Source organism: Ovis canadensis, chromosome 2 (assembly GCF_042477335.2).
Source record: "Ovis canadensis isolate MfBH-ARS-UI-01 breed Bighorn chromosome 2, ARS-UI_OviCan_v2, whole genome shotgun sequence".
Lineage (NCBI taxonomy): Eukaryota > Metazoa > Chordata > Mammalia > Artiodactyla > Bovidae > Ovis > Ovis canadensis.
Genome location: NC_091246.1, coordinates 82,223,854 through 82,248,717, shown reverse-complemented (window position 1 = coordinate 82,248,717; position 24,864 = coordinate 82,223,854). Strand labels below are relative to the sequence as shown.

At 36.2% G+C, this 24,864-nt stretch overlaps 1 protein-coding gene across 10 annotated transcripts in view; it reads left to right on the top strand.

Annotated features, from left to right (window-relative positions):
- MPDZ (multiple PDZ domain crumbs cell polarity complex component) overlaps positions 1-24,864 on the top strand; it is a 175,573-nt gene that overhangs the window by 31,551 nt on the left and 119,158 nt on the right. For all 10 annotated transcript variants that reach the window (XM_069576572.1, XM_069576571.1, XM_069576568.1 and 7 more), the window contains exon 4: positions 24,505-24,717. In XM_069576572.1, coding sequence (XP_069432673.1) covers positions 24,505-24,717 — 213 coding nt within the window. The remainder of the gene's footprint in view (positions 1-24,504; positions 24,718-24,864) is intronic.

Sequence of the window (24,864 nt, the reverse complement as noted above, 5' to 3'; positions counted from 1 at the left end):
AAAATTACCTGGTTTTTAAGCAATGTGAAGATGTTTTACAGATATCTTCTCCCCTTATTGTATTAATTATGTGGAAATATGACTCGAATGAAGGGAAAGTTGAAAGAAAAATTACTAGTGATTATGTTAGGAAATGCTGTTAGTCTAGTGAAGCAGCTGTCAAAATGTCCCTGCTATCTACTCTTATGTGAGGGGAATAGCTTTTGTACTTACCAGGTCTGCTGAAAGGACGGGAGAAAAAGGACTGCTTGTTGAGCTTGTTTTACTCTTTCCAAATGGAACTAGGATATGGTATCTAAAACTATTTGGGTCCCATGTGATTCAACTTAAACTTCTTTGGAAATTATTGAGTATAATATTATCAAGCCTCGTAGTCTAGGACTACGGACAGTGTGATCTCATTTTACTAATGACAATTGCTGTTATACAGTTGACCCTTGAATAACCTGGGTTTGAACTGTACAAACTTGTATTTTCTCCTCCTTATGATGTTTTTAATAACATTTTCTTTTCTCTAGTTTGCTTTATTATAAGAATATGGTATATAATATATATAACATACAAAATATGTGTTAATTGACTATGTTATAGATAAGACTTTAGTCAGCAGTAGGCTATTAGTAGTTAACTTTTGGAGGAGTCAAAGCTATAATACTTGGAATTTTGACTGCGTCATAGTTGATGTCTCTCCCCACTCCTCACCCCTGTGTTGTGCAGGGGTCCACTGTATTTCAAGGCTGTGATGTTCGTGAATTATGTAGGTGTGTTTGACACGAGTTTCCTGTTTTTGGCTCATTGGTTACCTCTTCACATACTGAAAGAGGCCGTGGAAACTATCTGTTCATCCCCCTGCTGATTATGGCAGATTAGTTTAGAGAGTAGAGCCAGAGGTGGAATTTGGACTTCTTGGCTCCCAAGGCACAGTCCTTTCCCCTGTTTGACCCTGAAGCTTGTCTCACGGCTCCCCCAGACCAAGGTTAACAGTGCCTGGGTGGCATGAGTTTAGTGTCTGTTGAAACCATAGATAACGTCCCACAGTTTTTGGACTCTTCACTTTACTCTCCATTCTGTACCGGTTCAAAATAATTTGTTAATTTTTTTCCCTTGCCTGACTAGAGAAAAATTTTAAAAATTTGTAATATTTTCTGTTTTAAAGTTAAACATATATATTCTAAGTGTTATCATGTTAGATTTAAATTTTCTATATCATTTGCCAACTGCTAATTTATTACTATTTGTAATTTAATATTTAAGTAGTGCATCTAAGGAGTGAAATTTGTGCTTTTAATCCAGTAGCTATACAAATCTGATGAATGGCCAGCTTTTATTTATTATCTTTCACCTAAATTACATTTTCAAGTATTTAATTTTATATGCATGATAGGAGCAAGTTACTGTCTCTGTCTCTTTTAGTGTTACTGGAAAGTTTGACCCCTTTAATTTTTCTCTGCCATCATTCTGCCTTTTAAAAGCAAAGGGAGTGAATAATTGAAAAGCCCAAGGTATATTCACCATATGGGGAACATGATCATATTGTTGTATTAATGACAGATGCTAACATGCCTTGTTGAATTAAACCTACTATTTTTTCCCCCTCAGATCCTTTTCATTACTTCTTTTCAATAATGTTTAATTTTTCCAGTTTGCTTCTTCAGTATTAAGACAGCCCTTACAAATCAAACTGTTTCCCTTTGGCAAATTAAACACTTGACAGGTGTGTAACTGAGAGGGCAAAAAAGCCATGCCCTGAAGGGATGTGCTATTTAAATATTGTCAAAAATATTAACAGGTCTGAGAGTATAATTGATGCCTCTGTTTAACTCTGCCACATTGTGTATTGTTCTAACCACCAGCTAAAAGGATGTGTGCTATTAAACCTGAATAATCTCTAATAGCTCCAGTTTATTTCCTATTGCATGATTCCTGTTTAAGTGTGTGTATGTCGGGGGGGGCAGGGTGGATAACTGTGACTTTGTGTCAATGATCTGTCAAATGCAAATTCTCAAGTAGTGTCCTCACTGTCACCGAGTCATCCAGGCTAATAACTGCAGGGCCTAATGCATATTCATGACAAAAATCCAGCTATTGTGGAGGGAATAAACACGTTAGCAAGTTAATAATAGAAACTTGTCAGACGAGAGGATATTGGATTAGCATATTTATTCTGTGACGTTTGTCCAGCCCAATATAAGTGGATGCTACTTTCCTGATTAATTAATAGCCTTGCCTTCTGAATTGACTAAGGGTACTAAGTTAAATGTCTTTTTATCTTGAGTTATTTGTAGGAAAACTATGAATTAAAATTATTACCTTCATTAGAAAGGACTGAAAATTGTCATTGCTAAGATTTTTTAAAATTATGGTTACAGAGACCAATTGTAGGTTTTTCTTTGGAAATTTTATGAAATCTTTTGGAATTATTGGAGAGACATTGATTTAAACTAAAACCAGTATTGGAATTTACTGTTCAGTGTTGATTAGAGTAATTCAGTCCTTTTTCATTTTTATTCTTGAAAAATATGGTCTTCACGGTATAAAAGTCATGGTTTTATATTTCTGTGTTTCTAAGTTTTATCTGTTCACATTCCAAAAAAAGTTTGGGACAACTCCTGAGGGCAAAACATCCTAATAGATGATTCAAAGGTAAATCTAAATAAAGATCAAATAAAAATATTAGAGAACTAGATATACCAAGTCCCTTGGGTGGCTAAAATTGAGTATATAATTTAATTCTCATTTCCCAGGACAAAGGCAAAAAAGAACCAGATGATTGTATATTGCTCAATATGAGACATCATTCAATAAACCAAATTTCCCCTTGGCAATGGGAAGGTAATGGGAGCTCATGGTTTTTTTTTTTTTTTTTTAATAGAAAGCTCATAATCATTTAATAATAAACCTTTGTTGAACACTTAAAATAAGTAAAAATGCAATGAATAAGATGGAGATTCTTACCTATCTAGAGGGAAAGAACATATATAGTCTTATGTCATTAATAGGAAAACAAGCTAAGTGGTATAAAAGGAAGAGAGAGGAAGAAATTACTAACTTTGACTAGAGGAAAACTTCGCATCGGAGGTGACATCGAAGATGGGTTTTGGAGGAGGGAGGGGGGTTCATGTTTGGGAACGCATGTAAGAATTAAAGATTTTAAAATTTAAAAAATAAAAAACTAAAAAAAAAAAGAAAAAACAGCATTCAGAAAACTAAAAAAAAAAAAAAAGAAAGAAAAATGAACAGAGGTTTTCTGTAGAGATAAGAGGGAATTATTTCAGGTAATGGGAAGAGTGTTTACAAATGTACAGCTGTTCTTAGTTCGGGTCATTTTACACTTTCTCTCCAGGAGACACTGAACAGTGTCTGGAGACACTTTAGATGGTCACAGCTTGTGGGTTGGAGGGGTGGGACAATGCTAGAGGTGTGTGATGTATGGAGTCCAGGGATGCTGCTCAACATCCTCAATGTAGAGGACAGCCCGTCAAACAGGGAATTGCTGGGTTTAGAGAGTCTTCAGTGCTGAGGTTGACAAATCTTGACAGAGAGTCACAGATATACCTGTGTTATCAGAGCAATAGAGTATGGGAGGCTGTTGACAGAAGAGGAAACTTTGGAGCCAGACAGTGAAGGCTTTAGTATGGTTTTCTGTTTTTCTCTTTCTGTTTTTTATCATCATTGCTCTCTTGCATTCAGCTTTCCATATCAATTTTTTTGTAACAAGTTGAAGTTGTATCAACTTTATCTCTTAACTATACTATTTAATACAATATTTTAACAATTATTTATGTTTATTTCTGCACATTTTAAAGACTGTAGTGAAAAACATAACTACATAAAATGAAGGTAAAGGTCTTAATGACATTTTGATGGATAAGACCCTCACGTATAGTTATAAAATACATGAATCATTCTTCAAAGGGCTGTTTCTTTCATCTTTTGAAGTCTGAAATACACTAAGGATACACAGTAATTTAGTAATGACTTTTCTGCTAAAGCATGCATGAGATAATGTACCCCATGTATATTTTTCTGATCCTCTGTCTTAAAACAAAAGCACACTTTATAGAACCTAGAGAAGCAGGCAGGCAGTGTGTACTTCAGAGTTTTATGTATGTGTTAGTGTTAGTTGCTGAGTCATATCCGACTCTTTACCACCCCATGGACTGTAGCCCGCCAGTCTCCTCTGTCCATGGAATTCTCCAGGTAAGAATACTGGAGTAGGTAACCAGTCCCTTCTTCAGGGGATCTTCCTGATCTAGGGATCGAACCTGGGTCCTGCACTGCAGGCAGATTCTTTACTGTCTGAACCACCAGGCACTGACAGTAACTTCAGAAGATCGCTTTCAAATACCTGACATCAGCAGAGGGTATTAGATGGAACTTCACCATGCTGGGGCCTGCCCAAAGAGCCACTCTTCTGTATTTGTAGGACTGATAAATCATGTTTATGGCCAAAGTGTTGAGGTATGCTGCTTTTAAGCAGTAATATCAGCACCTCTGACAGTTTCTTACATTTATGATTTTTAGATTGATGAAAAGTTGAAAATTTTGATAATTGAGCACTTGATTGCTCTGTTTTGACTTAGGTAATTAATAAATCCCCACTATTTTGTATAATTCTTGTCTCAAAGAGCAGAAATGCCTGTGTTTCCTCAGCCTGATTTATTACCTATATAAAAGATGAAAACGTAACCCTGTGTTGATGGTTTCTAATTTGAGACTGAAATGAAGATGATTCATCTGTAAGCTTGCTGTCAGGAAAAGGGAAATGACTACTGTCTCTCAAGAATGCTTAGGTTAAATTATGAGGGTGTGAAGGGAGGGGAATGGAGAGAAAGAATATATGCCTCAACCCATTAACAAGAATTATCTAGAAGTCAAATAGAATTCTTCCCAGCTGATGGTGCCCATGAAAATGAAAAAAGTATTTTTCCTACCCTTAAAATGGTTTTACTTTCATGATTGAGCATTACAGCAGCCTAACAGAAAGTGTCTGTAAGACTTCAATGTACATTATCTAGGAGAAGTTACGAGAGGAGTTGTCTCATGTTTTTGCATTTACCATAAAGTTTATTTACTGTCAGAATTTCAAATACTTTATTTTTGGTACAATAACAGCTTTTAAATGTTTGTTCCTTTAACTAAAAGTTTGTAAATATAGAGCCTTTGAAGGGACTAAAATTCTTGTTTTATCCTGGGCAAGAAGGCAATGTTCAAGCTTTTTATACAGTGCTGGATTAAAATGCAACACCATCTTGCCACTGAGTATGCATGTGTGTCTAAAACAGCAAATGGTGCTAATTGTATGGTGTTTTTGTGACAAAGTTAAATGGTCTTTGGAGAAGAGGAAAAAAAAATAAGAAATTTCCTGAGTATAATCTGAATCAGTTTTTTAACCCACGAATTTAGAACAATAGAGGTCGATTTGCATTTGAAGTATGGCAACAGTAGGAACAATTCCTTTTAGGAAGCCCTTGTGTGCTATGGACTCTGTCTCATTTATTCAGTCCATCAAACTTTTTGAGGTGGGGTTTCTCCCCACTTTGTCCAGTGAAGAAATTGGGGCTAAGAGAGATTATATAACTTTATCTGGACCATACAGGTATTCGTTGGTAGATTTAGGGGAAGAATCTAGGTCTGTGTGACCCTGAAGCCAATGCTTTTTTTTTTTTTTCCTTCTAATTTGCACTTTTTCTAAATCCTTAGTTCTGTAACATAAAGGAAAAAATAAGTTTAAGAAAACAGTTAATAGCATTCATAACGAGAAATGAATTTAAACTAAATCTTTTGTAAATTCAAATGTAGTAAAATTTGCTGTTTCCCTTGAATTATCCCTCCTAAATTTTAATCAGAAATCCTTTTAAATATAAACCAGAAGTTTCATTCTGCTTTTATTTATAATTAGGGAAATGGACTGGGTAGAGTAATACTAAGATGGAGAGGCAGCATGGTAAAGTAACATCAGTCTTCATGTGCCCATTTCCATATATTTATGCTTGTCTAGAGGGTTTTATTTTTATTTTTCTCTAAGCAGACTGTGAACAGTGAATCAATTTTATCTTCTAGAAATGTGGGACTGGTAGAAAAAACACTGCAAACATTCTAACATGTCATTTGTCTAAATTTTCAATTTCTAAAATTTGTGGTGACATTTGAAATAAAGTTAATTTTTATACCTTTGCCCCTTAAATGTAGAAAATTCCAGCATACTTTGATAAGAATATTATTTTTGGTCAAGCTACATTCTTTATCCTCTTTTTCTTTGGAAATTTTGTGAAGAAAGCACAGAAGTGTTGAGATTTAAATAAAGGGAAGACATTCTGTAAATACACATCAACACACATGCCTAGACTAGTGGTGTATATGCTGCGCGCCACTGCGCCATTTGTTCTCAGCAAGCATGCAGAGGGGCTGTAGAATTCATTTGTTTGGAGGTTTGTTTGGAGTCCATTTCCCACTTTTGGGATAAAATCCATGACACATTCATCTTTGAATACCTCGTCCCTAACACGACACTTAACTCCGACTCAGTAAACAATTTTGTAATTAATGATTACATGAGTGTTCTTGAATATTCAGAACTGTTGTGCATTAATAATTTGTCTTTCCTTGCTAGAGAACTAGTTTTTTTTTATATCAACAAACTAGCCAAATAACTAAAGTTACTTTGAAGACCCCTCATTTTTCTCTTAGGAACCATATTAAATAGATATATCACTCATCATTCATCATCATCATAATTAACTTGGAAGGAGTTCTTATTATGTGCCAGGAGCTCTTCCATGTTTCATCATTACGACAATACTATGAAGCAGAGGATAATATTTTCCTCATTTTGCAGAGGGGTAGTGGAAGCACAGAGAAGTTAGGTGAGGGAGTTAGTATTTGAATGCAGGCAAGCTGACTCCAGAGTTCAGGTCTTAATCACAAAGCTGTGTTGCTTTTTTTTTCACTGTCCTTGTAAACAGTACAGTGAACATCATTTAAGGAATTCCTGGTTATCTCAAGGCCTTCGTTTTGATTATCTGCTCTCAGATGCTGGCAGTGTTGTAGTGTTATTCAGAGACCAACAATGATCTTAAGCATGAGTTTATTTCTTAAAATGAAAAAATATATATATTAATCTTGACTGAGCCCTTTTTTGCTCCTCCTTTAGTTGTAAAATGGGAGCTAAATAGCATGGATTTTAAAAATGTAAGGCCTAAGCCCAGTGCTTACCAAGAGCTCAGTAAATACCAGTTCTCTGTTTATTGCTTCCTCTTCATATGGAGATTTAATGTTTTAAGGAAGTGGCTCTCAGTTTCCTCTCATGACCCCATTACATTCTTAAACATTTCTGAGGACCTCAAAGAGCTTTTGTTTTTGTGGTTTTATCCATCAGTATTTATATCAGGTTAGAAATTAAAATTGAGAACTTTTGTAAATATTTACTTAGTAGTACATAGAAAATAACAGTAATAAGCCCATTACCTTTAAAAATTGGTGAAAACAGTGGCATTGTTTTACATTTTTGCATTTTTCTTTAACATGGCTCTGTAGAAGATGTCGGATTCTCATATCTGCTTCTGGATTTGATCTGTTTGGATTTGTTGTTTTAGTTTATGAATATGAGAAAATCTGGTTTCACACGAGTATGTAGATGGAAAAGGAGAGGGGTGTATATAGCCTTCAGATAATTGTGGTTATCCGTATTTGATAGGGCACCAAAACTCTTGTTAGTTTCTTAGAAGCTAGTTGCAGTGTGGAATCTGAAACCAAAGTAGGGAACACTTCCCTGTGCTTTGAATTTTTACTTTCATTACCCACGCATAATTTTATATTACATTGGTCATTTGGAAAATTTGAAAAATAGAAAAATTACACTTTACCTTTCATTACATAGAATCAGAAAATTATACTTGCTGGTTTTGCTTCTGATCTTATCAATAGAGTCTTTAAATTATGGAAAAGTGTCAAGCCCAGGTTGGCAGATGCAAGTTTTTCAAAATTCTTAATTTTTACTTGAAAGCTCAAATTTCACTACTGGCAACAATTACTGTCAGTTGTTTTCTTCAAAGTGTCAGGCATACTTTATTTTTGAGAAAGTGTCTGCCATATACCAAAGTCTGTATAATCAGTTTTTGGATTTAAGTCATTTTTTTCAAGTAATACAGTGCCCATGAAAAAAAAGCCTAGTTTAGCTTGCAACTCAAACAGTAGTGCTTTTCTTGTGATGATTGTATTTTTAATATATGAGAAGTACTTCATATTTACTTACCACTTTGAAACACAGAATTTTAAAAGACATACTTTTAAGAATCAATATTGAATAAAATTAATGGTTTTTACTAATTTGATATTGAATAAAATTAATAGTTTTTACTACTACTACTTTACTACTGATTACTTTTGAATCACACACACAAAAAGGACTTTTGTATGTGATTCTGTGGTAGGGGAATAGACTTGTTCTTGCGAAGAGGAGCTGAAAATGATTTGTTGCCATTTTTTCACAGCCTTCCACAGACACCTCTTTTATTACTGTCCCATCCCTGACAGCCGAATGTCTTGAACATTTCAGGTGCTGAATAAGTATTCCAATGAAAGAAAGGAAGGTCTCATAGAAAATGTAAAATTATACACTGTTTTGTCTGAAAGTCCCGCTCCCCCCAAGCCCCTTCCCTTCCTTAAAACTCGCTGCTCCATTTTGTAACTTGTTTAGTTCAGGAATTGTGAGCTACTTTATGTCCAAAATAGTCTCGTCACATTAAGCAAATCTGCTTTGAACATGCAATTCAATTTCTTTAATTAGCTTTAAAAATAAGGATCATTAAATCAGAGTGCCACCATCAATTACTGTGCTAGGGTTTGCCTGTTCAATAATGCATCAGAGTTGTGCTCTACTATGTGTTTCTCTGAAAGATTTATGGGAAAGGAGACCTCCCCTCTCTTGGTTCCAAACTTGAAATATAAAATTTTTTCCTAATCTGCCATTTTAGGTGCTATATTTCATTGAATACTCTCAGGATTCTATCCCTCTTTGCATTTCATATTTGGGATCAGTTCCAGAGAGTGTTTTACAGCATTTTTGTAAATTCATAAGCAAATAAGCACTTTTCTTGCTCTGCATGAAGGAAAGACAAAGTGCGGAATTAAAAAAAAAAAAAAGGCCGCAGTTCTGTGAGGTGCACCTGTTACGGCAAAATCCTCAGAGAGTGCCTTGCTTCTTTTTCATTATATTGAGGAGTAACAAACAGAAAATTGGGAAATTAAACTAGCAATATGTATTTATAAATTTGTTTAAAATCTAACTAAAACTGGGATTGTAAAAGCAATGGTCATTTTTCTTGCTTAATTTAAATAATATATTTTAGCTTGTAAATGATAGAAATGTAATATTCATCAAATGTATATAAGTGTTTAGGTGATTTTATTCTCATTGCTGTACTATGAATTCAGATTAAGTCAAAATAACAGGACCACAAATTAGGTTTGGATAATTTATATAGTAATGCTTTGGGAAATTCAGTTTGATCCTAAGCAATCATTTTCGTAGACAATTACACAAGTATTTCTGGAAAGATTGATGTTTGCCATTAAATAGAGCTAGTAATGTTAACTTCTTTTCAGTTAACACCCTAAAAGGGATAGATAAAACGTAAGTCAGTATTTCAGCATTTTTAAGCTGTTTTAGTTAAATGAATCTATATATTTGAAAATTTTCTATTGATCTTTTTGACTATTTTTGGAATGTTTATTTTGAAGAATAGTATATTTATTTTTGAAAATATAATAAAAAGCAGTTTATAATTTAAAAATCTTACAAGTATATCAGCCTTGTAGCAGGGTGGGTCAAATGCCTTAGTATAAAAGTATAAGATAGTGTAATGATTGTTTTTTCTTCTAATTTGATGTACAGTTAAATGATATGAGTGTTAAAGATTTATAATCTTTAAGGAACAAATTTAAATGTGCTTCAGCAGTTAAGACATGTTTGCTGAGGATTCATCTTGACTTGAGCACTTGTAAAAATTTATTTTGGGAATGGGAATTAGCCTCTTGAATCTATATCAAGCCTGTGAAAGGTAATCTATCACAGTAATAGACTAAACTTCATCTTCAGATATCCATTTCTTCATTTTCCTTTGTTTATGGTGAATGCTAGATAACTGAACTTTCAGTTTCTGTCAAAAAAGATTTAGCTCGACACATAGAGGCCATTCCTAACCCCTCCATTTAGGAGAAGAGTCTGTTTGTACCATTCACTGGGGCACCCCAGGTTCTCTGCTCTTATTGTAACACTTACTTTGTAAACTTTAAAAAATATTAAGAAAACATATTCAGTACAATCAAAGGAAAATTACATAGCTCAAGGATTTTTCACAAATTGAATGTAGAAGTATAACCCTTTCCATAAATCACAGGGTAGAAAGTTACCAGCACTCTATAATACTCTCTGTTCCTGCAGTCAGTCCTAACAATCCCAAAGGAATCACTTGTTTTTTCCAGACTGTTTGAATTACAGTTGACATATATTATAGTATAAGTTTAAGATGTACAACATGATATTTGAAATATTTGATACACGGGTACATTGCAAAATGATTATCAACGGTAAGGCCAGTTAATGCATCTGTTCCCTCACATAATTAACCGTTTGTATGTGTGTGTGGTGAAAACTTTAAAAATCTACTATCTTAGAAGCTTTCAGGTATATAGTACAGTATTGTTGACTGTAGTCATCATTGCTGGAATTTATTCATCTCTTACCTGAAAGTTTGTCCCCTTCGACCGGCATTTCCCCATTTCCCATACCCTGCAGTCCCTAGCGACCACCGGTCTACTCTTTGTTCCTATGAGCTTGGCTTTTTTAGATTCCACATGTAGGTCAGATCATGCACTGTTTTGACTTCCATCCCATAGATAAGTGTTTGAATTTTATGTATTACAGTCTGAGTATATAGACTTTTCTACATGGCTTCTTTGTCTTCGCTTAGTGTCTATGAGATTCATTTATTTTGTTGTTTGTAGCTGTCTTTCATTTTTCATTGCATGAGTACACTAGAATATATTTTTCCTTTCTTCTGTTGACTGTGAAAGAAAGTGAAAGTTGCTCAGTCGTGTCTGACTCTTTGCAACCCTATGGACTGTAGAGTCCATGGAATTCTCCAGGCCAGAATACTGGAGTGGGTAGCCTTTCCCTTCTCCAGGGGATCTTCCCAACCCAGGGATTGAATCCAGATCTCCCACATTTTAGGCAAATTCTTTGCCAGCTGAACCAAAAGGGAAGCCCAAGAACACTGGAGTGGGTAGCCTATCCCTTCTCCAGAGGATCTTTCCGACCTAGGAATCGAACTGGGGTCTCCTGCATTGCATGTGCATTCTTTTGCCAACTGAGCTGTCAGGGACTGTTGACTATAATTTTGCCTTTCCCCCTCAGTTTTTGACTGTATTATAAATAAAACTGCCACAAATGTTTTAACATGTATCTTTTGATGTTCATAAGTGCTCATTTCTCAAGAGTGAAATTTCTGGGTCTTAAGGTATATATTCAACATTCGTATATTCTGTCCAGCTGTTTCCCAAATCAGTTGTCAGTCTCTCCTTGTAATGTATGAAAATCCTCATCCATATCATTGTCTTTACTTGCTACTGCCAGCTTTAGTCTTCTTCCCCCCTCCCCCTATTAACTACTCTAGGGTACTTCTACTATCACAGTATTGATTTAATTTGCATTTCTCAATAATGTTGAGTACCTTTTCACATGTTTGTTGGTCATTTAGAAATCCTCTTTTGTGGAATTTCCATATAAGTCTTTTGCCCACTTTTCTGTTGGTTCAGCTCAGTCGCTCAGTCGTGTCTGACTTTTTGCGACCCCATGAATCACAGCATGCCAGGCCTCCCTGTCCGTCACTAACTCCCGGAGTCTACCCAAACCTGTGTCCATCGAGTCGGTGATGTACATCCAGGCATCTCATCGTCCCTTTCTCTTCCTGACCCCAATCCTTTCCAGCATTAGAGTCTTTTCCAATGAGTCAGCTCTTCGTATGAGGTGGCCAAAGTATTAGAGTTTCAGCTTCAACATCAGTCCTTCCAATGAATATTCAGGACTGATCTCCTTTAGGATGGACTGGTTGGATCTCCTTGCAGTCCAAGGGACTCTCAAGAGTCTTTTCCAACACCACAGTTCAAAAGCATCAATTCTTTAGCACTCAGCTTTCTTTATAGGCCAACTCTCACATCCATACATGACTACTGGAAAAACCATAGCCTTGACTAGACAGACCTTTGTTGGCAAAGTAATGTCTCTGCTTTTAAATATGCTACCTAGGTTGGTCATAACTTTCCTTCCTAGGAGTAAGCGTCTTTTAGTTTCATGGCTGCAGTCACCATCTGCAGTAATTTTGGAGCCCTCAAAAATAAAGTCTGCCACTGTTTCCCATCTATAGACATGGTCAGTCCTTCTCGTATTGACTGACAAGTTTTTTTTTTAATATATTCTGAATACAACTTTTTTGTTGAACATATGTATCACACCTGTCTTTTCCTGCTTTGTGTTTTGCATTTTAACTCCCATAATTGTATCTTTTGATGACCAGAAATTTAAAAAAAGTATATAATGTCCAATTTCTAAAACTTTACTGGAGGTTTATCTGTTTTATGAATTCATTTCTTTTAAAAGACCCAACTTTTGACTTTCTTGAATTTTCTTATTTGTATTTTTAAAAAAGTTTCCTCAATTCTGGCCTAACCTATGTTATTTTCTTCCTTTTTTGGGTTTTGTGTATGTTCTCTGTTAGCTTATTTAGCAATATGCTTAGCTCATCATGTTTTACACTTTGATTTTTCAAAATATATTCAATTAAGTCTGAATCTAAGCATTGTGTTAACTGCATCCCATAATTTTGATTTGTTGTATCTTATTTTATTAAAATGTTTAATTTTTAATATAGTTTCTTTTATCCATGGTTTACTTAAGAGTGTATTGCTTAATGGACATGCTTTGGTTTTCATGTCACCTTTCTGTTATTGGTTTCTAGCTTACGTTACTGTATTCAGAGGTCTCTATTTGAGGTTTATTGACACGTGCTTTGTGAACTGCCTATAGTCTACTTAGATAACCATTTCTTTTACAATTGGAAAGAATTTAACATTCAGCAATTGTTGAGCGCGCTGCACTGTTCTATGTATGTTAATTAAGTCAACATTATTTAGAATGTTTCCTTATTGAATTTTTTTCATTCTGTCACATCTGAGAGAGACATGTTATAAATTCTGATTATGATTGTGGATTTGTCTATTTCTCATTTGCCCTGTTTTTTAAAAAATTAATTGATTTTTTAATTGAAGGATAATTGCTTAATGGAATTTTGTTGTTTTCTGTCAAACATCTCCATGACTCAGCCATAGGTGTACATATATCCCCTCTTTCTTGACCCTCCATCCCATCTCCCTTCCCATCCCATCCCTCTAGGTTGATACAGAGCCCCTGTTTGAGTTCCCTGAGACAGACAGACTGAAACCACAATCACAGAAAACTAGCCAATCTGATCACATGGACCACAGCCTTGTCTAACTCAGTGAAACTAAGCCATGCTGTGTGGGGCAACCCAAGACGGGCGGGTCATGGTGGAGAGGTCTCACAGAATGTGGTCCACTGGAGAAGGGAATGGCAAACCACTTCAGTATTCTTGCCTTGAGAACCCCATGAACAGTATGAAAAGGCAAAAAGATAGGATACTGAAAGATGAACTCCCCAGGTTGGTTGGTGCCCAATATGCTACTGAAGATCAGTAGAGAAATAACTCCAGAAAGAAGGAAGGGATGGAGCCAAAGCAAAAACAATACCTAGTTGTGGATGTGACTGGTGATAGAAGCAAGGTCCGATGCTCTAAAGAGCAATATTGCATAGGAACCTGGAATGTTAGATCCATGAATCAAGGCAAATTGGAAATGGGCACACAGGAAATGGCAAGAGTGAACGTCGGCATTCTAGGAATCAGTGAACTAAAATGGACTGGAATGGGTGAATTTAACTCAGATGACCATTATATCTACTACTGTGGGCAGGAATCCCTTGGAAGAAATGGAATAGGCATCATGGTCAACAAAGAGTCTGAAATGCAGTATTTGGATGCAATCTCAAAAACGACAGAGTGATCTCTGTTCGTCTCCAAGGCAAACTATTCAATATCATGGTAATCCAAGTCTGTGCCCCTGACCAGTAACGCTGAAGAAGCAGAAATTGAGCGGTTCTGTGAAGACCTAGAACACCTTTTAGAACAATCACCCCCAAAAGATGTCTTTTTCATTATAGGGGACTAGAATGCAAAAGTAGGAAGTCAAGAAACGTCTGGAGTAACAGGCAAATTTTGCCTTGGAGTACAGAATGAAACAAGGAAAAGGCTAATACAGTTTTGCCAAGAGAACACACTAGTAATAGCAAACACCCTCTTCCAACAACACAAGAGAAGACTACACATGGACATCACCAGATGGCCAACACTGAAATCAGATTGATTATATTCTTTTCAGCCAAAGATGGAGAAGTTCTATACAGTCAGCAAAAACAAGACTGGGAGCTGACTATGGCTCAGACCATGAACTCCGTATTGCCAGATTCACACTGAAATTGAAGAAAGTGGAGATAATCACTAAGCCATTGAAGTATGACCTAAATCAAATCCCATGATGATACAGTGGAAGTGAGAAATAGATTTAAGGGGCCAGATCTGATAGACAGAGTATCTGATGAACTATGGATGGAGGTTTGTGACATTGTACAAGAGACAGGGATCAAGACCATCCCCAAGAAAAAGAAATGCGAAAAGGCAAAATGGCTGTCTGAGAAAGCCTTAGAAATAGCTGTGAAAAGAAGAGAAGCCAAAAGCAAAGGAGAAAAGGAAAGATATAAGCATCTGTATGCAGAGTTCCAAAGAATAGCAGGAGAGATAAGAAAGCCTTCCTCAGCAATCAATGCAAAGAAATAGAGGAAAAGAACAGAATGGGAAAGACTAGAGATCTCTTCAAGAAAATTAGAGATACCAAGGGAACATTTCATGCAAAGACGGGCTCAATAAAGGACTGAAATGGTGTGGACCTAACAGAAGCAGTAGATATTAAGAAGAGGTGGTAACAATACACAGAAGAACTGTAAAAAAAAGATCTTCATGACTCAGATAATCACGATGGTGTGATCACTTACCGAGAGCCAAGCATCCTGGAATGTGAAGTCAAGTGGGCTTTAGGAAGCATCACTACGAATAAGCTAGTGGAGGTGATGGAATTCCAGTTGAGCTGTTTCAACCCCTGAAAGATGATGCTGTGAAAGTGCTGCAGTCAGTATGCCAGCAAATTTGGAAAACTCAGCAGTGGCCACAGGACTGGAAAAGGTCAGTTTTCATACCAATCTCTAAGAAAGGCAATGCCAAAGAATGCTCAAACTACCACGCAGTTGCACTCATCTCACACGCTAGTAAAGTAATGCTCAAAATTCTCCCAGCCAGGCTTCAGCAACACATGAACTGTGAACTTCCAGATGTTCAAACTGGTTTTAGAAAAGGCAGAGGAACTATGTTCAAATTGCCAACATCCACTGGATCATTGAAAAAGCGAGAGTTCCAGAAAACATCTATTTCTGCTTTATTGACTATGCCAAAGCCTTTGACTATGTGGCTCACAATAAACTGTGGAAACTTCTGAAAGAGATGGGAATACCAGACCACCTGACCTGCCTCTTGAGAAATCTGTATGCAGGTCAGGAAGCAACAGTTAGAACTGGTCATGGAACAAAAGACTGGATGCAAATAGGAAAAGGAGTACATCAAGGCTGTATATTGTCACCCTGCTTATTTAATTTATATGCAGATACATCATGAGAAACACTGGGCTGGAGGAAGCACAAGCTGGAATCAAGATTGCCTGGAGAACAGTCATTAACCTCAGATATGCAGATGATACCATCCTTATGGCAGAAAGTGAAGAAAAACTAAAGAGCCTCTTGATGAAAGTGAAAGAGGAGAGTGAAAAAGTTAGCTTAAAGCTCAATATTCAGAAAACTAAGATCATGGCATCTGGTTCCATCACTTCAGGTCAGATAGATGAAGAACAATGGAAACAGTGACAGACTTTATTTTTTGGGCTTCAAAATCACTGCAGATGGTGACTGCAGCCATGAATTTAAAAGATGCTTGCTCATTGGAAGAAAAGTTATGACCAACCTAGGCAGCATATTCAAAAACAGAGACATTACTTTGCCAACAGAGGTCCATCTAGTTTAAAGCTATGGTTTTTCCAGTAGTCACATATGAATTTGAGCTATAAAGAAAGCTGAGCACTTGGAGAATTGATGCTTTTGAACTGTGGTGTTGGAAAAGACTCTTGGGAGTCACTTGGACTGCAAGGAGATCCAGCCAGTCCATCCTAAAGGAATTCAGTCCTAAATAGTCATTGGAAGGACTGATGCTGAAGCTAAAACTCCAGTAATTTCGCCACCTGATATGAAGAAGTGACTCATTTGAAAAGACGCTGATGCTGGGAAAGATTGAAGGCGGGAGGAGAAGGGGATGACAGGGGATGAGATGTTTGGATGGCATCACCGACTCAGTGGACATGAGTTTGAGTAAACTCCAGGAATTGATGATGGGCAAGGAGGCCTGACGTGCTGCAGTCCATGGAGTCTCAAAGAGTCAGACACAACTGAGCGACTCAAGTGAACTGCACTTTGCTAAATTCACTGGTTAGCTCTAGTAATTTTCTGATAGTATCTTTAGCGTTTTCTCGATATAGTATCATGTCATCTGCAAACAGTGAGAGCTTTACTTCCTCTCTGATCTGGATTCCTTTTATTTCTGTTTCTTCACTTGATTGCTGTAGCTAGGACTTCCAAAACTGTGTTGAATAATAGTGTTGAGAGTGGGGACATCCTTTTCTTGTGCCTGACCTTAGGCCTACCTGTTTTGAGATTATCATTTTAGATTGCTAAGATTGTTTCTTCCTGTCTGTTGAATTGACCCTTTATCTCTGGATTATTCAATTTTATGTCCAGTAGTGTTGCTTGACGTCTACTTGTCTGATACTAGTTTTGTTGTACTAGACTTCTGTTGGTTAATTAAAGTGTGATGTATTTTTTTTCCTTCTTCCTACTTCATCTTTACTGTATCTCTTATTTATTATTAATTTATATATTTGGTAATCAGTATGCATTTGATTTTTACTGTGTAATCCAATCTGACAATTTTAGTCTTTTGAGTATTTAACTCCTTCATATTTATTGATAAATTTGACATTTTTGTTTTCATATTCTTTTATGCCTGTTTTGTATTAGCTAGTTTCTAATATCATTTTCTTCCTGTATTAGCATGTTGTTTATACTTAATTTTATTATTCTTTCATTGATTAGCTTAAAGATATAGTCAGTATCCTTGACTTATTTGAGTTAACCCTAAAAAGTTATTTTGAGTTAATTATATATTCACAGAAAATTTTCAATATGGTATGTGTGCTTCATCAAGTTTCTTCCAATGGTTCCAATCTTAGTAAAGTATTATATCACAAAACTGGTATTGATAAGATGTGTGTTAATTTTTCAAATTTGTGTTATTTTTCTACTCGTGTAGATTTGTGTAACTACCCACCATCTAAGTACTGACCTATCCAGCACCACAAAGATCTCCCTTATGTTACCTTTTATATCCAGCCGTATATTCCACAGCAGTCCTGATCCTGGAATGTTATATATGTGTATAGTATGTGTATGTAGTTTATTTCTATGTATGTAGTTTATTTCTATGTATATAGTTTAATCAAGAATATTAAAAATTTAATCATCATGTATGTGACTGTTTGATATTGTCTTTTTTCACTCAACATGAACCCTCCAAGTTATTGTGCATTTTAATACTTTGTTTCTTTTTGTTGCTGAGGTTTATTCTGGCTATGAATGTACTTACTTGGGGATACTTTGTTTCCAGTATTTTTCTTTTATCAGTGAAGGTACTGTGAGCAATTTTGTACAAGTTTTTTTGTGGACATAGATTTTCTTTTTTTTCATTTCTCTATAGCAGGTGTCCAGGAGTTCCATTACTGGATCATATGGTAAATATACCATTTGTTTCAGAAACAGCCAAACTGTTTTCCAAAGGGACTCTACGGTTTTATATTCTTTACATTTCTCCACATCCTAATCAGTGTGTGCCATTGTCATTATTTGTTTTTTATTTATTCTTTCAGGTATAGAGTGATAACCTCATTGTGCTTTTAATCTGCATTTCTTTAATGGATCAGATGCTGAACACCTTTATGTTCTTACTTGTCATCTCTGTGTCCTCTTTGGTGCAGTGTCTGTGTCTTTTGCTCATTTTTAATTGAATTTCTTAAACTTTTGAGTTCGGGATTTTCTTTATGTATTATAGGTCTGACTTCTTTGTCAGATATATATATCCTTAACTTCCTTGATTTTACTTTAGTACTTGCACTGCTTCCTGGAAAATGAAAGGAATTTAGTATATTGCCACCCCATTTATCCCACTCCTGTATTTTGTGTAATTGTTCATGTAGTTTAATTCTACATGAATTTAAAACTTCACAAGTTTTAATTATGTGTCATAACCAATTTCTGTTGTTTTACTCACATCTTAAACCCCTTCCTGTGCTTTTCAGTGTTTTCTCCACTCAGGAAATTCCATCAGAGGTCATTTTCTTTCTGCCAGAGAATTTATTTTGGTATTTATTTTGTCCCAAACTGAGACAGTGCTTTGTGTGTGAGTATGTGTGTGGGGGAGTTGTTCTGAAAATGTTGGGTTGTCAGTTCTTGAAAAATTTTAAGTCAGATGTCAGCTTTATTCTTCTTTGAAGATAATGTCCCTTTTTGCTCCGGTAGCTTTTAAGGTCTTCCCCCTGTCTTGACTTTCAGCTTCTTTACTATGATGTACTGTGTAAACAGCCTGGAAGATGGACGCCAGATAATCTCTTCTTTCTGGTAATAGGCTTTTGTATGATAACCTTCTTGAATGTGGGCTGGGCTTGCTGATTTACTTCCAATGAGTAGAGTAGAGCAGATCTGACACTTTCTTTTAATCTTTTAAAGCTTTTTTTTTGGTTACAGTTTTGTGCACATTTTCTGATTAATCTCAGAGGAAGGGTTATTCTGATATAGTTATTTCCGGAGGGTGAGTTTAATTGTATTTGGAACTAAAGAGAATTCTTGTTTTCTTGGAACACTGTTAAGATGCAGCTCTCTTACTACACCTACAAATAAGTTGTTTGCTAGGTGCAAAAGATGCTGTCTTTTTCTCCTGTAACATATACTGACTGATGCTCAGAGGACTAAACACTTATTTACTCAGGTATTTTCTTGGTTCCGTAGTATAGATTTAGAAAAGTCATTTTAGTGTTACTTATACCAGTCATTATTTTTATATTTATAGGGCTCTATCATGTATAAAATATATGATGAAATATTTTTCTCTAAAAACTTATTTAAATTCTTTCGAAAGACTACATAGATGACTTAATAAAACAATTGTTGGTGATTTGGTTGTGTTATATAAAACTGTCAAGAAGAAAGATCTCATTAAAGGTTCTTTATTAAAGTTATTTCTCATGTGTCCATGTACTTGCTTCACCTTTTAAAGACAGAGTGACTAAATTTGAAAAAAAAAATCATATTGTGTGAGTGTGATTTATACAAGAAGGAATATGGGAACCTCCGATACATCAAGGTATTTGTAAATAGCTGTCCAGTACTCTTGCCTGGAAAATCCCATGGACGTAGGAGCCTGGTAGGTTGCAGTCCATGGGGTCACTAAGAGTCAGGCACGACTGAGCAACTTCCCTTTCACTTTTCACTTTCATGCATTGGAGAAGTAAATGGCAACCCACTCTAGTATTCTTGCCTGGAGGATCCCAGGGACAGGGGAGCCTAGTGGGCTGCTGTCTATGGGGTTGCACAGAGTCAGACCCGACTGAAATGACTTAGCAGCAGCAGTGCATGTGTTTTGCATTAAAACAGTGTGCTTAAGTTGTTATGATTTTTGCCTTATCTGACCTTTTAGAGTAAGTGAACCTTTTGCTGGTTCTGACTGTGGCCTCTTTCTGTCCTAAATACTGAGAGGGTATTTCGTATTACCGTTCACAAAGAATTTGACAACTTTTTAACTGAATACCTTATGTAATTTTCATTTAACTTATCTTAGATGTTGGCACTATTGAAACATCCCTTAATTAATACATGTTTATTTAGTAAGAACATGAAAGATCTTTTTAGACTGAAATAGCCAGAAGCTAAACTGAAAACATAATTATTTGATGACTCTTTCATCTACTAGTAACTTCCCCAAATAATACAGATTGTATATCTGTATATACAAATCACCAGATAGTTGTGTTTTCTTCTGCTTATTTTATATTGTATAAACTGAGATGGGATTCAAGGTCTTTTTATTAACCATTTGTACTGTGTGTGCTGTGAACTGACTAGTCATGTCAAAGAACGTTCATTCCTATCCTTCCAGGAGATTTTATTTAAGAAAACCATTTTAATAAAACTGTAGCAGAGTCGTAGCTGTGCCTTTGTGTTTTTCCCTATGGGAATAAATTTTCAAATTAAAAAACATGTCTTTTGTATGATGGCATAATTAAATTATAGTTTTTACATATGTGATCTCTTTGCTTTTACATTTATATAGACCTCAGTGGCTGGATGGAAATAGGAGGAGTCAGTGTCGTTTGTTAAGCCTTTAACAAATTTGGAGAAGACAGTCAATATCCAGTATCATATAGCTTTATATGTATATATAACTTCACTCTTAGAATGCCTTCACACCTTGTCTAACATAGTTTCAGAGCTTCTTCAGCAGTTAACTTCACATAGATAGACTCTTTGTTCTTATAACATGATTTGTTCATTCTAGCTCACTGTAGCAAAGCTCCAGTTATTTATTCCCTATGAAAACAGCCCATAGGTATTAGGTCTTGGTGTGTGAGATCCTCAGCCTGTCACAGATTTCATGATCCTCTCTGCTTCAACCTGTACAGTATATCTTCTCCTGGCAAACTTTATTGAAATTTCCATGCTCAGGTTTAAAAAAAAATCAGGTTAGGAGTAAGAAGCTTGCTTTTAAAAAAATAATAATTGATCGTGTCTGCTGTAGATTTTAAGAGAAGCATTTGAAAGAATTCCCTGAAGCTTCTTCCTCAGACACATTGATCTCTTTTTCATTTGCCTTTATAGATAGCCAACCAAATAATTGTGGATTGTTGGTAACTATGGTGATTTACTGAGTTTCCTGTTTTATTTTTCAGGACAGATAACTCTTAGGCATCAATTGGTGACATACTGTGAAATATTTTGATTGCTTCTGTCAGTGGAAGCCATTTACTAATGTCTCCTTTCTAGAAATGGATATCTAAATGATTGTTTCCACTGTGTATAATACAAAGATGACAGGAAAAGATATAGGTCATAATCTACTTACTAAGTGTGTGACTTTGTGTGATCATCTCGTGTAAAATGGAAATAGTGATTTTTGGAGGTTTGTTGGGCAGATTAAATCAGAGTAGATCCTTAAAAATTGGATAAACATTTATTCTGCAAATGGATATTGAATGGCAGCTCCATGCAAGACACTACCATAGAGGATGAGGATACAGTAGAGAATAAAATAATCAGATTTTATTGACCCACTGGAGTATTCTATGTTCTAGTCTGTCTCTACAGATTGGGATGGAAGCTACTTAACAACAGAGAACATGTAGGTGATAATAAGCACCGTGAAGAAAAATAGGACAGAGTCAGCTCGTGGAGTGTAATTCTGGGGTGTACTGTCAGGGAGCCTTCTCTGGGGTGATGGTGTTGAGTGCACTTGGAAGAAGTAAAGATGTAAGCATGTAGATATTGGAGGAAGGATGTCTAGCTTTGGTGGCTAGAGAGAGCAGCTTGGTGGTTTGAGGAATAGTGATCAGTTATAGCTGAAGCTGTGTGTGAAGGACAGAGTGCTGATGAGTTCAGAGAGTGATCCAAAAATGTCATTGATATAGTCTTTCTTCTGATTAATTATAAGGTTATATTCCATATACTTTATAGATATATAAAATTAGATCTGTTTTTTTGCACTAGTTGAATGATTATTTACCATAATGAAATATTATTATTGTTTATATTTATTATTATTTAGAATTAATATGTTAATATCATTGCCATTTAATTTGATAGATATATTAATATTTAGTATAATTATATTCAAAAGCAGAGATATTACTTTGCTGACTAAGGTCCATCTAGTCAAGGCTATGGTTTTTCCTGTGGTCATGTATGGATGTGAGAGTTGGACTGTGAAGAAGGCTGAGTGCCAAAGAATTGATGCTTTTGAACTGTGTTGTTGGAGAAGACTCTTGAGAGTCCCTTGGACTGCAAGGAGATCCAACCAGTCCATCCTAAAGGAGATCAACCCTGGGATTTCTTTGGAAAGAATGATGCTAAAGCTGAAGCTCCAGTACTTTGGTCACCTCATGCGAAGAGTTGACTCATTGGAAAAGACTCTGATGCTGGGAGGAATTGGGGGCAGGAAGAGAAGAGGACGACTGAGGATGAGATGGCTGGATGGCATCACGGACTCGATGGACGTGAGTCTGAGTGAACTCTGGGAGTTGGTGATGGACACGGAGGCCTGGTGTGCTGCGATTCATGGGGTCGCAAAGAGTCGGACATGACTGAGTGAATGAACTGAACTGAATATATTATCAAATAATCAGTTCAGCTCAGTCGCTCAGTCATGTCCGACTCTTTGCGACCCCATGAACCGCAGCACACCAGGCCTCCCTGTCCATCACCAACTCCTGGAGTCCACCTAAACCCAAGTCCATCGAGTCGCTGATGCCATCCAGCCATCTCATCCTCTGTTGTCCCCTTCTCCTCCTGCCCTCAATCATTCCCCAGCATCAGGGTCTTTTCAAATGAGTCAGCTCTTCGCATCAGGTGGCCAAAGTATTGGAGCTTCAACATCAGTCCTTCCAGTGAACACCCAGGACTGATCTCCTTTAGGATGGACTGGTTGGATCTCCTTGCAGTCCATGGGACTCTCAAGAGTCTTCTCCAACACCACAGTTCAAAAGCATCAATTCTTTGGCGCTCAGCTTTCTTTATAGTCCAACTCTCACATCCGTACATGACCACTGGAAAAACCATAGCCTTGACTAGACGGACCTTTGTTGTCAAAGTAATGTCTCTGCTTTTTAATATGGTGTCTATATAATAATTATTAGATTATTTAGCTCTGTAACAAACAGGCACATCCAAGTAACTAGAATATTTTTCCAAAATGGAATGATCTTTTTTGTTGTTGTATACTAATGTTATTGTACCTGAAGCTAGCCATACTGTGAAGTTTAAGGGCACTCTCCTTCCGAATGGCAGCTCTGCCCAAACTTGTGACATAAACAGCAACGAGTTAAGCTCCAAATACGGAGTTGGTAGGAAGAGTCCACACAGGACCACTCTCACTTCTGATGCCAACCATGTATGTTGAGGAGGTTCCCCAAACCACCGTCAGGTTCAACAGTTCATTAGAAGGACCTGTTGAACTTACTAAAAGCTGTTAGACTCATGATTATGGTCTGTTATAGGGAAAGGATACAGGTAAATGATTAGCATAAGAACAAGATGCATAGCACCGAGTCTGGGAGCATTCCTGATGTGAAGCTTCTGATTCCCTCAGGAAGTATTCTCTTCCCAAATTGGTGTGTGACAGTTCACACGGAGTATTGCCAGCCCAGGAAGCTCACATGAGCTTGGTGTATACAGTATTTATTGGGACATCATTTCATAGGTATGATTGATTGCCATATGAGATGACTTAGTTTCAGATTTTGAGTGGATATCACGTGGTCTTGGGGCCCACCGTGAACAACAGAGACACTTCCGTCATCTGGAAACATTCCAAGGATTTAGAAATTACTTCCTGTGAACTGGAGACAAAGGCCAGGCCTCTCTTTGGGAGAGACCAAATTCTTTACTGCATAAGTTGTTATGAAAATTCAAGTAATATAGGAAGTACATGTCTCCCTGGATTCCCATATCTTGGGGACAACTATGTCTCCCTGGATTGCCATATCTTGGGGACAGCTATTGCTGTATTGGTTATTTAGTATATATTGTTCCAGGTGTTTAATAATTTTTTGAATGTACGTTGAACTATATTTTGCTTATTGTTCATTAACTAGGCTTTTTCACTTAAGAATGTATGTATAGATGTATGTATTTTTGCGTGTTTAAACGAGTACTTTGAAATTGAATGCTAATTTGTTTCACATAATTAGTGTTTAAAACTTTTCCACCTAAAAATAATGCATCCTTGCATGTACATCTTAGTGTGTTTTTCTAATTTTTCTTCTTGAAATAGAGTTGCTGAATAAAATGGTATGGACATTTTGAACTTTCATATGTACTTCATTATTACCCTTCTTGGGATGATTTCTGTGAGGTAGCTTCTAGAATATCAAAATTGTTAATAATCTCCATATTATTCTTAGGTAAACATTGCAACTTCAACAATTTCAAATGTCGAGTATGGTCACATTCCGCATCTCAGCCCAGGTGTAATTCCTACTCTACAAAATGAATCATTTTTATCATCCCCAAATAATGGAAATCTGGAAGTTCTTACAGGATTGAGTACTACTGCACACATCAATGGGAAACCTGCTTGTGATGAATTTGATCAACTGATCAAAAATATGGCCCAGGTAAGAGCGTTTGTTCCTGTTAGTTATGATAGAATGTGTCCTGGATAATTTGAAGAATACTTGCATATTTATATTACATATGTTAAATGTATACTTTAAATATACTATTATAATAGAAAATATGCAATAGTATATTTTGTTTTATAT